The sequence below is a fragment of the Ictidomys tridecemlineatus genome, chromosome 12 (genome assembly GCF_052094955.1).
Source record: "Ictidomys tridecemlineatus isolate mIctTri1 chromosome 12, mIctTri1.hap1, whole genome shotgun sequence".
NCBI classification, from domain to species: domain Eukaryota; kingdom Metazoa; phylum Chordata; class Mammalia; order Rodentia; family Sciuridae; genus Ictidomys; species Ictidomys tridecemlineatus.
Window position 1 is genome coordinate 75,999,973 of NC_135488.1, and position 14,496 is coordinate 76,014,468.

At 36.9% G+C, this 14,496-nt stretch overlaps 1 protein-coding gene across 7 annotated transcripts in view; it reads right to left on the minus strand.

Annotated features, from left to right (window-relative positions):
* Positions 1-10,409: 10,409 nt before the first annotated feature.
* The window catches only part of Ccdc85a (coiled-coil domain containing 85A), a 176,301-nt gene continuing 172,214 nt past the window's right edge, over positions 10,410-14,496 (minus strand). For all 7 annotated transcript variants that reach the window (XM_021724280.3, XM_021724282.3, XM_021724281.3 and 4 more), the window contains one exon: positions 10,410-12,113. In XM_021724280.3, the coding sequence (XP_021579955.1) occupies positions 12,024-12,113 (90 nt within the window). In that variant the 3' untranslated portion in view covers positions 10,410-12,023. The remainder of the gene's footprint in view (positions 12,114-14,496) is intronic.

The following is a 14,496-nucleotide window of genomic DNA, read 5'->3' on the forward strand; positions in this document are numbered from 1 at the left end:
ATGAAAGCTCATAAAACTTTAGGGCAACTAAAAACTTGAAAAGAGAAGGAAAAAAGAAGGGTATAGAAAGAGAAAGTACTCTGGGGGATTTGGGATGGAGACTGTTTCCCTTTTCCAATTTTTTTTAAGAGAATTTTTTAATATTCTTCAGTTTTCGGTAGACAAAACATCTTTATGTGGTGCTGAGGATCGAACCCAGCACTCCATGCATGCCAGGCGAGCACGTTACCACTTGAGCCACATCCCCAGCCCTCCAATTTTTAAAATTTGCATTCTGGCCAAATTTTTCAACCTCTAGCTCAGTAGCTTGCTTTTCAACAGAATACTTGCTACTATATAGCCAGTGTATTCAGCTTGTGTATACTAACATTTTACTTCCAACAATATAAAATTATTTTATTAATACATACTAATTATACATATTAATGGTATTCATTGTATTCATTGTGATATTTCCATAATGTATTCAGTATGCATTGATCAAATTCAACTATCCCCTTTTCACCCTGCCTGCCCCCAACAATACGCCCTTCTCAATCTCTAGTCACCACTATTCTACTTTCAGGTTGACTTCGTTTGGCATCCAAATGTGAGAGAGACCACCTAAGATTTGTCTTTCTGTGCCTGGTTTATTTTATTTTACACATTTTCCTCTAGTTCTACCTATTCTGGCAATGACAGGATCTTATTCTTCTTTTGGCTGAGTAATAATTCATTGTATATGTATATGCCATATTTTCTTTATTCATTCATCTGTTGATAGTTACCTAGGCTGATACTATGCTGTAGCTATTGTGAATAGACCCATAATAAACATGGGTGTGCTGTATGTCTTTCATATGCTGATTTTATTTCCTTTGTATATATACTTAGACGTGGGATAACTGGATCATATGATAAATTGGTCTTTAGTTTTTAATAATCCATACTCTTCTCCAAAATGGCAATGCTGATTTACATTCCCACTTACAGTGAATAATTTCCTTTCTCTGTGCTTGCCAGCATTTGTGTTTTGTTGTTGTTTTTGTTTAGTTTTAGGTTTTGGGGGGTTGTTTTTTTTGTTTGTTTGTTTTTGCTTTGCTTTTTTGTTTGATAGTGACTCTAAATGAAATAAGACAGTATCTCTTTGTGGATTTAAAATATATTTGTTCCTTGTGGATTTAATTTGCATTTCCTTCATAGCTAATGATAGTGAACACTTTTTCATATTGGCATTTGTATTTCTTCATTTTAAATTTTTCTTTGAAGACCATTTGCCCATTTTTAAATTGGATTACTTGGTTTTTGGTTTTTTTTTTTTTTTTTTTTTTTTTTTTTTTTTTTTTTTTTAGTTTCTTATATATTCTAGGTATTAAGCCTCTGTCAAAAAAATAACTGGCTGGGCTGGGGATGTGGCTCAAGCGGTAGCGCGCTCGCCTGGCATGCGTGCGGCCCGGGTTCGATCCTCAGCACCGCATACCAACAAAGATGTTGTGTCCACCAAGAACTAAAAAATAAATATTAAAAAATTCTCTCTCTCTCTTTCCTCTCTCTCTCTCCTCTCTCACTCTCTCTTTAAAAAAAATAAATAACTGGTAAATATTTTCTCCTGTTTTGTAGATTTTTTTTTTCTTCACTGCTGTTTCCTTTGCTGTGCGGAAGCTTCCTAGTTTGATGTAATCCCATTTGTCAAGTTTTGTTTCCTGTGCTTTTGAGATTCTGTGAAGAAAATCACCTGTACCCATGTCTTGATATGCTTCAACTATGTTTTCTTCTAGTAGTTTGAATTTCAGTCCTATTTTTAGGTCTTTGATCCACTTTGAGTAGATTTTTGAACAGGATGGTCAAGTTTCCATCTTCGCTCTGTGAATATCCAGTTTTCTCAAAACCATTTGTCAAAGAGGCTATCTTTTTCCAATATGACTTTGTGAGAAGCAGTTGGCTGTGGATGTGTGGGACTATTTCTAGTCTATCTAGTGTTTGTTTCTATGCTAATATGCTGGTTTTGGTTATTGTGGCTCTGTAGTATGTCTTGAAATCAGGAATTATAATGCCTACTGCTTTGTTCTTTTGGGTCAGGATTGCTTTGTGTATTCTGGGTCTTCTGTGTTTTCCATATGAATTTTAAGATTGTTTTTCCTAGTTCTGTGAAGAATGTCATTAGTAATATAATCTACAGATTATATTGATTATGTAGAACATTTTCAGAAGTATGAGCATTTTAATAATATTAATTCTTCTATGAACCTTGGAGGGCTTGCCATTTTTTTTAGGTGTATCTTCTTTAGTTTCTTTGTTCAATCAGTGTTTTGTAAATTTGTGTACATCTCTCACATGTTTATTACTTTATGCCTAGGTATTGTTTTTTTTTGTGTGTGTGTGTGGCTATTGTAAATGGGATTGCTTTCAATTTATTTCTCAGAAAATTAATACTTAGTGTCTAGAAGAGCTGTTGGGTATTATATGTTGATTTTTATATACTGCTACTTTGCTGAATTCATTTATCAGTCTAAGTCTTTTAGTGGAGTCTTTGGATTTTTATATGTACAGAATTATATCTTTCTCCTTTCCTATTTTTGTGTCTTATTTACTTCTTTCTCTTGCCTAATTGCTCTGGCTAATTTTCTAGTATTACATTGAATAAGAGCAATGAGAGTGGACATCCTTGCCTTATTATCTTTCAGTTTTTCCCTTTTTCTATTATATTGGCTACAGTTTTGTCTCATACAGCCTTTATTATGTTGAGACATGAACCCTGTATACTAATTTATGAAGGACTTTAACCATGAAGGGATGGTGAATTTTTATCAAAGGATTTTTGTGCATCTGTTGAAATGATCATATGATTTTTAGCTTTCGTTAAGCTGATGTGGTGTATTATGTTTATTGATTTGCATATGTTGAATCATCCTTACATCTCTAAAAGGAAAGCAACTTGATCATTGTGAGCATCTCTTTAATGTGGTATTGAATTTAATTTGCTAGAATTTGGCTGAGAATTTTCTCATCTAGTTTCACCAGGGATATTGATCTATAGTATTTTGTTTTATTGTTGTTGTTGTTGTTGTTGTTTGTCTGCTTTTGGTAATAATAGGATCATGCTAGCCTATTAGACTGGTTAAGAGGATTTCTTCCCTTTGAATTTTCTTTAAAAATAATTTGAGAAGGATTGGCATTAGTCCTTCTTTCAAACTTTGGTGAAACTCAATGTGAAGCAGTCTTGTACTTTTCTTTGTTGGGAGACTTTTATTGCAAAGTCACTCTTATTACTCAGTATGGGTTCATTTAGATTTATTTATGTTCTTGGTCATCAATTTTGGTAGGTCCTACATGTCCAGAAATGTGTCCATTTCTTTTAGGGTTTTTGATTTATTAGCATATAGTTATTTTTATAATAATCCCTAAGGATCCTTTGTATTCTGCAGTATCAGTTGTAATGTCTCCTTTTCATCTCTAATTGTATTTATTTAGATCTGTTCTCTTTTTTTCTTAGTCAATCTAGCTAAAGGTTTGTTTACTTGAAATCACCCCACTTGTCTTTTATGTAGGTATTGTTTGCTATCAGCTTCCTTATTACTCTTTTGCTTGTAAGGATTGGTATGTTGTGCTTACATTTTTTATTTTGTTACAAGAAATTTTTAATTTATCTCTGCTTTCCTTAATGACCCACCACTGTTCATTCAAGTATTTTGTTCTGTCTTCAGATGCATTTATATTATTTCAAAAGTGATTTTTGTTTTGTTGACTACTTTTTTCCCATTGTGATCAGAAAATATACAGGGAGTGATTTCAATTTGTTTGAATTTTTAAAGCTTTGTTTTATAGTCTAATATATGGTGTATTCTAGAGTAAGTTCCATCTGCTGATGAACAGAATGTGTATTCTATAGCTTCTGGGTGGAATGTTCTGTAAAGTTCTGTAATAAAGTTTAACTCTGTTTCTCTGACCTTTTGGTCTAGATGATCTCTCCATTAATGTAAGTGAGGAACTGAAACTTCCCCCCCTATTATTGAGCATATCTTTCCCTTTAGGTCTAAGAGTGTCTGTTTTATATAATTGGATGAATAAAGATTTATAATCATTATATCTTCTTGTTGAATTGATCCTTTAATCATTATACTGTTAACCTTCTTTGTGTCTTCTTACAGTTTTTCTTCTTACAGTTTGTTTTATCAGATGTAAGTACTGCTACTTCTGCTTGGTTTGGGTTTACATTTGCTTAGAATATAATTTTTTTATCCTTTTACTTTGCCTCTGTGTCTTTACTGGTAAGATGAGCTTCTTGTAGGCAGCAAATTGTTTTGTTGTTGTTGTTTTTGTTTTGTTTTGTTTTATCCATTGAGCCAATCTGTATCCCACCACCACCTCTGTACAGGGAATTGAACCCAAGGGCAATCTACCACTAAGCTATATCTCCAGCCTCCCACCCCCATCACCCCACGCTGCTTTTTATTTTATTTTTTTTTTTTTTTGAGACCAGATCTCATTAAGTTGCCCAGACTAGACTCAAATTTGCAATCCTCCATCCTCAGCCTTCCAAGTAGCTGGCTCAGTCTGTATATTTTAATTGGAGGATTTAGCTTGTTTATAGTCAAAGTTGTTATTGATAGGTAAGGGCTTACTCATACTTTTAATGATACTTAGAGGCTAAGAGTATAGCTTTGGTGATAAAGAATTTGGCTAGTACATATAAGGCCCCATATTTAATCTCCAGTACACACACCCATACATACATCACATTATAAATAGTTAATTTTGTTGACATTTTTCTAGCTAATATTCAATTTTCTTTGAATATTCTTTGTTCTCTCTTGTTTGTGACTTAATGATTTTCTGTAGTGATGATGTTTAATTCTTTTATGTTTATTTAAGTATCTATACTTTACCATGCTTGCATGATGGCAATTACCTTTCACTATTAGATGTAGGACTCCCTTGAGCATCTTTTATAAGGCTGGTCTGGTGGTCATGAATTCCCTGTTCTTGCTAATCTTGGAAGGACTGTATTTCTCCTTTATTTCTTAAGGACAGCCGTGTTGAATATAGTAAATATGGCTAGCAGTTGTTTTCTTTAAGAACTTGGAGTATATCATTTAATTTCCTCCTAGACTGTGAGGTTTCTTCTGAGTAACAGGATTTCTCTAGTAAGACTCCCTTTGATGTAATATCATTCATTACTCATGCATATCTTAAAATTCTTTCTTATCCTTTTTACAATTTGACTATAATAAGTCTTGATAAAGATCTTTTCTGCTCAAGTCTACTTGGGTCCTGTAAACAGCTTCCTATACATGCATGTCTGTTTCCCAGGATTTGGAAAATTGATACTATTATTTCATTGGACAGGATTCTCTGCCCTTAGCTTTATTCTCATTGCTTTTGGGTATTCCAAAAATGTGTATATTTGTTTAGTCAGGGGTATCCCTAAGGTCTTGAATACTCTCATCACTGTTTTTTTCTTCTTTTCGTTCCTTCCTCCTTTCTTCTCCCCCTCCCTATTCTTCCTTCTCCTCCCCTTCTTCTTCCTCCTCTTTCTTTTTTTGTGGGTATTTCAAAAGACCAGATATTTGTTATTCCACTTGATTTAGACTATTTTGGGGACTTTTAATTCTATTATCATTTGACCTATTGAGCTCTTCATTTTCAATATTTCAGTTCAGTTCTTTTTCAAAATCTCTTTGCTAAGTTTCTCATTCATATCCTGACTTGTCTTCTGAATGTCTTTTAACTGTTTGTATTCTTAGAAGGTACTAAAATTATTTTATAATCATTAAGGTCTTTATCAAGAATTTCTTTCACTTTGTTGTCTTTGGAATCTGTGCTACCACATTATTATATTCTTTTGAAGGCATATATTACCTTGTGTATTTGTATTTTGCTCCTGTGTTGAGCTTTGGGCACCTAGCAGAGCAGATATCTCTACCACTTTTATGAGGCGGCCTTCTTAGTAAGTGGCTGAATCCCAAAGCTGTGCCTTGGGGGGTTGGTTGGTTATGCAATGTTGGCTTTGATTCTAGATGTGCACCAAAGTACAGTCTCCCTATAACTTCTATGGCTGTAATAAATGACTTTGGAGCCAGAATATACCATGGCAGAATTGAAGAGACCCACTATCTCTGTAGTCTCCATGAGAATGGAGACTTTACCAAGTAGTTGTGGTATAGACAGAATGCATATGGGATTCTCACTGTGTGGCTACCTTTTATAATAGGAGTGGTAGTCCCCAATGCAAGGATGATTGGCATTTTCTCAGGCACTATGGATACTAGCCCTGGTACTAGCAAGGGGCCCTAGTACTGGAAGCCCCTGTAGTGGGGAGGGGACTGAAGAATTTGAATTCTGACCAATCAGAGGGGTAGGCTCAGTTGTTCTACAGGGAGAGGCCATAGGGGAAACCACAGCACACTCTCTGTGTTGCTCCCACCTGATAGCAGTGTTGGCTAGGATGAGGTAATAGAGGGGGTAACTGCTTCTTTGGTGACAATTTCTGCCCAGGCTAGATCTGGGAAAATTTTCTTTGGGAGCCTCCTTTGGCTGTGCACACCCATGGACAGGGATAATTGCTGGGATTTTATCCCTCCAATTCCTTCAGTTTTAGTGCCTGCCCAAGAGTAAGAAGGAGTGGGACATAGCTAGAGCCAAGTAAAGTTGCTTTTCGGCCCACTTCTGTAGCGTACCAGGGTCAGGGTGATGGCTAGAGCCATGGAGTTGATCAAGACTCCTGCAGTGTGGCCCATTGTAGTGGGCAGCCGTGAGAACTGTGGTGTTCCCTTCCCACCTTGTCAGTAATAGGAGTTTGAGAATGGTACAGGGGCAGGGATGGCAGGAATCGGGTGTCTACCTTCAGTCCTAACACTGGCATGAGTCCACGTGTGGGTAGTACCCTCTGTTCCCCTCCGTATCACAACAACCTGCCTACAGCGCAGGACGCCCAGCAGGCTCGGGTCACAATCAGTATCCTGGGTCTGGACCAAGTTGGGTTTGTGAAGCAGCTGCCCACCATGCCAATGTAGTGGAATGTCTGTGGAACCATGGAAATGGGAATGTGCAGGAATTTCTGACCCTTAGACCAATACAAATTCAGACAATAGCTGCCTTCTCTAGCTGACTCCTGGCTATAGCACACTGAGGGTTCGTTGCTAGGTGATGTGAGATTCTTTCCCAAAGCAATGCTATTGTGCAGATGATGATTACTTATCTAAATGGACTGAGAGCTTATAAGGATTGTGAAACTTTCCAGAAGCAAGGACTGACGGCACGTGCAGTGACAAGAGTTTGCAGGAATAAGGATGAAAGAATTCAAGCAAAGGGGAGACTCCCTCTCCCAACGGTGAAGCCATGGTGCAGATACCAGGGGATTTTGTTCCTTTTACTATGCTGTTGTCCAAGATCTGAGTCTTAAGTTTCGGCCCCTGATTTCCAGTGTTCTCCTAGGGTCACTCCCCTCAAAATGTAGCTATAGATCTGCTACTTTGGTTCCTCCTTTTGGAGGAGGTAGTAAGTGTTGGGCAATTCTTTTCAGCCACCTTGAATCTCAAAATTAAGCCTTTTTAATAAGGTGATATTTGCATCTTTATTGAGATTATCAGCTATACTTCTGAAGTTCTTGTTTTTTTTTCCCCCCCTTGGTACATTCTTTTCTTTGCTGAGTTTTGTTTCAGATTCATAATTGTGGCTTCCCACTAATGCTGGGTGATTCTTGATAGTATACACATTTTTGTACTAAAATTTCCATATTAGCCTGTTATATTTATTCTATAATTTTCACATTGGAGAACTGGGGCAGGCTTTTAGGCCTCTTTTTAAAAATATTTATTTAGTTGTAGTTGGACACATACCTTTATTTTTTTATGTGATGCTAAGGATCAAACCAGGGCCCCACCCATGGTAGGCGAGCACTCTACCGCTGAGCCACAACCCCAACTCCTGTTAGGCCTCTTTAAGTGTGAAGGAGACGGTGGGAGAAACTTCTAGGTGGCTGTGCTCATTGCTAATAATTTGAATATAGAGAATCCTTTTCTCCTTTCTCCAATTCAAGTACCTTGCTCTCTGTTCCAGTCTGGAAGAAATCCTCTCTAATGCTCTGTGTTACCCAAGCACAGAATGGTTGTATGCAGAAGTCAAAATGCCCAGCTAAACCAGGCATGGTGTTGTACTCCTGTAGTACCAGCGGCTTGGGAGGCTGAGGCAGGAGAATCAGGAGTTCAAAGCCAGCCTTAGCAAAACTGAGGCACTAAGCAACTCAGTAAGATCCTATTTCTAAATAAAATACAAAATATGTCTGTGGGTGGGGCTCTGTGGTAGAACGCCCCCGAGTTCAATCCCCAGGTCCCCCTCATCCCCCAGCTATTGACAGTCACTTCAGGATCCCAAGACACATGGATCAAACTTCCTTGTTTGGAGCACCCTTGCAGCTGTCTTTTTTTTGTGTGTGTATCTTGAACTATGGGTTTGTTCTTCACTCTGCTCCATTTGTCTATCTTTCAAAAATGTATTATAATCACTGGCCCATACAGTACACTGTTTGTCATGGTCTAGTGTAATCACGGATTTGTGAAAACATCTTTTAAGTCATTTTCAAGGCTTGAGGCAAGAAGAGGGACGTTGTAGCAGGTACTCATTCTGCCATTTTGAAGTAAAAATTTAATGTTTCCCAGTGATATGTAAGATACAGAATTAGCTAGTAGTGGAAATTTTTGAAAACATATGAGAATCAGGCCAATGTATATTTTTACTCCATCCGTAATGGGTCATAATTCAGCCTACCATGGGCCTTGTTATGTATAAAAAACTTGATATGCAACTGTACAGCTAGAATATTTATGTAGCAGTAGATAGTCCCTTCAGCATTGATTTCTCTACACGCCCTTCCCACCTACCCATTCTGAACAAATGGTATAAATTACCACCACCCAAGGATCTTGACTCTTAAGACTAAGACCATTGAATTTCAGAGTTAAGGAGGAACCTTACAACTCGGCAATGTAGATGTTACCTTCATTTGTTATGTGAGGAAACTGAGGCTCAGTGAAGCTGTTCAAACTCGGCTAGTTAGAGTCAAATGTTGAGCTTGCAGACATCTGCCTGTCTCAAGTCAAATATTGATTCAGCATAAGTCGGCATACTTTACTATGGCTCCATCTCAACGTGATGATTCTCTTCTGTAACTTCTATTGTATTTTCTCAAATTCTCACGCCCAAAGCAAAATCTCACCAGGTTGAACTCTATTTGTTTTTACAGTCGAAATATGGTCAACAATGGCTGTCTTTAAAGACAGCAAAATCAGGTTGAAACAGAATGGAGAAGATTTTACTTTTTAGTAGCCAACACATGCATTCCTCAGAGGTGCCTTGAGCCTGCTAGGAATTCACCTTGACAAGCCAGAATAAAGCAGGCCGATCTTTCCAGGAATGGCTACCAAAGTTTCTCATGGAAAAAAAAGAGTTGTTCCCAGAGGGAGGAGGAATCTTATGACAGAGTGCAAATTCTGGTAATTAGGGGAAATAATTAGGTTTACTGCTTCCTCATATCAAGAAAATGAAGGTTTGAAGCAATCGTACCTGGATTTCAAGGAAGCTTTCCCTAGATCTAAGATAGTATTCTTCATGTGTGTATTAAGCAACCAGCACCACGAATCGGGGACCAAAGCTGTATTTACACATATGGCAGTGGTAGGCATTCATTAAGTGTTCATTGAACTAAGGAACAATCATCCCAATTAAACTGTCAGTATTTTACTGAGTGTCACATAAGATAATCTGCATTTTTCTACAGTGCCTTAAGCATGTGCTAAAAATGTGAAAGGCATTCATTAAAAGCTAGATTCTGATTGTCAGTCTCTCAGCTTTCAGACTGGTAAAAATATTCTGCCATGATATGGAAATTAACCTTTGTCCCAGGGAAGATCAGATCATAAACTTGTAAAATGATCACATAAGAGTGCCACTCATTTTGATTGATGTACTATGCCACTTAAAGTTGGGGCTAATGTTCAGTGTAGGGAGTCTTATTCCACCATGTTATTTCTGATTTCCAAGTAGTATGTGTATATTTTCCCAATGGTGTGTAAGCTTCTTAGTTTTACTATTTCTTTTTTAGGCAATATACTAGAAGGGAATGACTAATGTTCTAATAATTTGGTAACTAAATTAAGTTTAATTTTAATCCTTTTGGATTAAAAGACAGCTTTATCACAAACTAATTTTAAAAAATCTCTAAAGATCATTCTAAAATTTTAACTACATCATGATAGTGCAAATTAAGAAATCTCTGCATATTAAATACCTCATTATAAGCACATTTTAAAAACGACTTTTGTTTTATATTTAAGATAATTATCTGTATTACCACCATCCCATGGGAGTGTTAAGATAATTAACAGACATCTACCCAAAGTAAGGAACAACATTTTGAGTAAGACAAAAAACACTGAGATTAAATAATTTATTACCATTGCTAAGATGAACACATACTTAATACTCAATTTTTATGTGGTACTTTAAAAAAATAGTTTTAATACAGTATCAAAATTTACACAAGTATTTTGCAAAAGACCAGCGTCCCTTGTATTAGCTTCTGCAGGTTCAGCTGCAGGCACAAAAACTTGTTTTAAACATTTTCGAGTGTAGGAATACAACAACTTAAGGATAAAAGCACTTCTATGAGAGAAGGTGGAAATATAGCAACCAATTTAATACAGTAATACTTAAAAATACATTTTAAAAGAAAGCAGCTTAAACTAACCCAATTGTGATAGAAATAATTTTATAATAAATTATTTTCTGAAAATAGGGTAACTGATGAAAAACAGCTCTTTCTTAAAGTATACATTCTCTCACCATTGAGCATTAATACATTGTGTAATGGGCCACTTTAAAACAATATTTGCTACGAACCAAATCTGAATAATTTAGAAGATGCCTAAAAATTGTTGCATCCCTACCTTTGTAATCTTGAACTACAGTAAAAACGTAGCATTCTGTCACAGGCCTCTTGCACATTCATACAAGAAACTATCATTGCATTTAGATAAACACAAATACCTATCATAGCATTTCCAGTACACACATTCTAATATTATATGTATATATACCAAAAATAGGAAATAAACTAAGCAAAGCTAACACACCTCTGTTTCAAACCTCAAGCAATCTGAAGAGCTTTTAGCCTTAATAATGAAGGACATGCGTTAGTTTCAGAAAATGCTAGATAGCTGCGGTAGGCAAAGAAAGCTTTTTTCATAAATGCAGTGCAATATTGTAAAGTTTACATAAAGTTTATTAAATATACAGCATGTCTAGAAACTAAATTGTAGAAATTGACATCTCACAGCTCGAAACACTTAGAAAAATTTATGTTTAGTTGAAATTGATATACTGAATGAATGTAGAGGTTGGTCTGTCCCCAGAATGTGCTTTTATGAGCAACTCATCAAGATTAAAAGGTATTTTTTGATCAATCAAAATAAGTGGTACTATGATAGGCACTCTACAAACTCTGGCTACCCTTCTAGCCGGCTAAGAGAAATGATGTGGTCTTCGTAGCACCTAAAATCAAAATAAAACCCCAGAGATCAAATCTATTTGCATCCAAATAAAGGATGCATCAGGAACTTTTCTCAAGGGAAGTAGAAGAAGGTGCCCAACTCTCAACTTTGGGTAGCTGGCAAACCTCTCCAATACAGCTTGGTAGAAAGTTCCCACCATTGTATGCTATGAGTCAACTCTTTCCAACCATGCAGGTTTTCCAATTACATTCTCAGTTCTGGGGAGTTAAAAATGCTTTTGTTCTAATGAAAATAGTGGTACCAAAACGGCGACTCTTTTTTCCCAAAGCTAACTTGTTTGTCATGAACACTAAAGTGAGACACAGAATATCAGCTTGATGGGGGAAGTGTGGTACTGAGGGTGGTTTCAGAGGGGAGATATGTGCAATGTACAATCACTCCATATTATTCCATGAGTCCAGGTTTGTGGAAATCCACTCCTCTCTTCCTTTATCTCTGTCTGGCAGTGGTGATCTCAGGTTTGAAAAAGAGGGCTTCTCACATGGGTCCTTTGTACTGGTTTCCTGATAAATGTTGCCTAATTCCAGGACACGAACCTGCAGCATCTCCAAGTTTCCTCCACACAACCTTAAAAAAGAAAGGTAGAGAGTAAGCGTCTTCCTTGTCCTTTCACAGGGATTTGTAGGTCTCAAGGTGGGACTTTGAGGGGGGGCAAAGACGGATGTGGAGACAAGAGACAAAATATTCACACGAATGAGTTCAAACACAAGATGTGATGAGCTTCTGAAGCACAAGGACTGTTCTACCTTGCTAGCAACCACAGTCAAAATTAAAGAACACGGTGCCCATTTACTCAAGTGGTCCTTAACTCTGGCTGTATGCTAAGCTCTTAGGGAACTCAACAGTAACTCCCACCTTCAGACATTCTCACCTCAGTGGAGGTGAACACTGGCATCTGTTGTGTTTTCTAAAGCTCCCCAAGTGATTCGGATGCATAGCCAGAATTAAGAACCCTTTAGCAGGATCATCCTAAAGCATACATGAAGTGTCTAATTCACTTAGGAAAATGAAGGAGCTTTTGTTCTTGAGCTGGTCTTAGTAAATGTCGGAGGACCTCTCTACAAGCAGGAGCCTTGGTGGTCACAAATCTTAGCTACTAAATAATTCTTTCAGATTGCTAAAAACAAAACATCCAAGCATAGGGAACAGATCTTTGAAAGACAGTTATAACCTGTTAAAAATTGGGACACATTAGAGGGATGTTTGCAAAAGTGAGATCAAAAATAAGTATAGCCAGATGCGGTGGAGCAAGCCTGTAATTCCAGCATCTCGGGAGGCTGAGACCAGGGGCGGGATCATGAGTTCAAAGCCAGCCTCAGCAATGGTGAGGCACTAAGCAACTCGGTGAGATCCTGTCTCAAGTGGCCCTGAGTTCAATGCCCAGTACCAAAAAAAAACCAAAAAAACAAGTCAGCAGTATACTGTCATTATATAAATTGGAGTAGTCCTGACCCACATGCATGCACACAAAACAGCCAAAACCTTCCAAGAGTTTTTCACTATGAGGATTATGTCAGATTAATTCCACAAAAATTGACAATGTTCACACAGGAACAAAAAACTGGTTTCTTCATTAGTTACTCAGACTGTTTTTTATTATGCTATTGCTTTATAAGTAGGTGAATGTTCCAGGGAAACACAATACCATTCACTTATTACTAAGAACAAAGGTCTATCTTCATTTCTAGGCCAATGGAACTATTAGTGTTTGAGCAGATACCACTATTGTCAGCAATGTCCTGTTGTACTCGAGGGGAATTACAGCTATGGTCCTTGAATATTAGGAAAGGAATTATAGCGCAATGGGAAGCAAGCCAAAAGATACTATGAACTTTGCCTTTTTAGCCCCTCAATGTAAGTCTACTTCCCAGAAGGTGTGGATTGGAACTTTAAGGCCTTACAAGGATCAGAGACGCAAAGCATCAGCTGGCCATTCTCAAGTGCAACTCCTCATAAATTGTCCAAATATGAAGCACAATGGGCCTTCACCCAAACAGGATGTAGAGAAAGGAAACAGTGGCAGAAGTCTGAATTAAACCAATGATCCTAAGGGGGACACAGGAGTAGGGACTGGGTAACTGAAAAAAATAAATTAGTTGGTGTGCATTTGAGAGCAGGACTGAAATCCCTGGTCAAGTGTTTCATCAGTGAGTTTACAAAAAGCTAAACAGACAAATAAAACGAAAGCATTACTACAAACATTTTTTCTGGGAAGAGAATAACCAAGTAAATGCTTACTAGCCCACATCATTGTTCCACTATACAGAAGGCAATGATTTATCTCCAGGAAGAATATCAGAAATAATGGCAAAACCTCTTATCCTAACTTTTCCCTCAGTCTTACAACTGACTTTATGCAAAACTGGTTTTCATGTTATTATAAAAGCATATAGCATTATGAGCCCAAGGCCTCATAATCCTTACTAGGTTGAGAAATTATCTATGAAACTTCCCTGTAATCTGCGTTTCTCTCTTCAGTATTTACTGTGTTTTTCATCTTGGTATATGGGTATAATGGTGACAAATATTTTAAGTTAAGCACTCATATTTGAAAATGATTTAAAAGACAAGAAGTGTTAAGAATCATATAGGGTTAGGATTGTATTTTTTTCCCCTCCAGTTCCAGGAATCAAAAAGAAAAGTGGACAGTTAGAAAAGATACCTTCCTTGTTTATGTTAAAAGTTCTTTAGTGTAAGTTTTTGATATTTTTTTTTTTAAAGGACCTTACATAGTGAAAAACACCGGCACTGTATGATGCTATTTGAAGCATTTATGGAAATACAGGCAAACAAAAATATCAACACAAAGCTCTTCAAGACCAATGCAGTGGTTGCTTTCTTCTCAGAAAAAAAAATATTAATTTTCTCATGTCCAGAAATCCTTTATAAGGGAGTACAAGAAACAATCCTAGCACAGAGATATTAATGCTTTTTGTTCTTTAGGAAATTC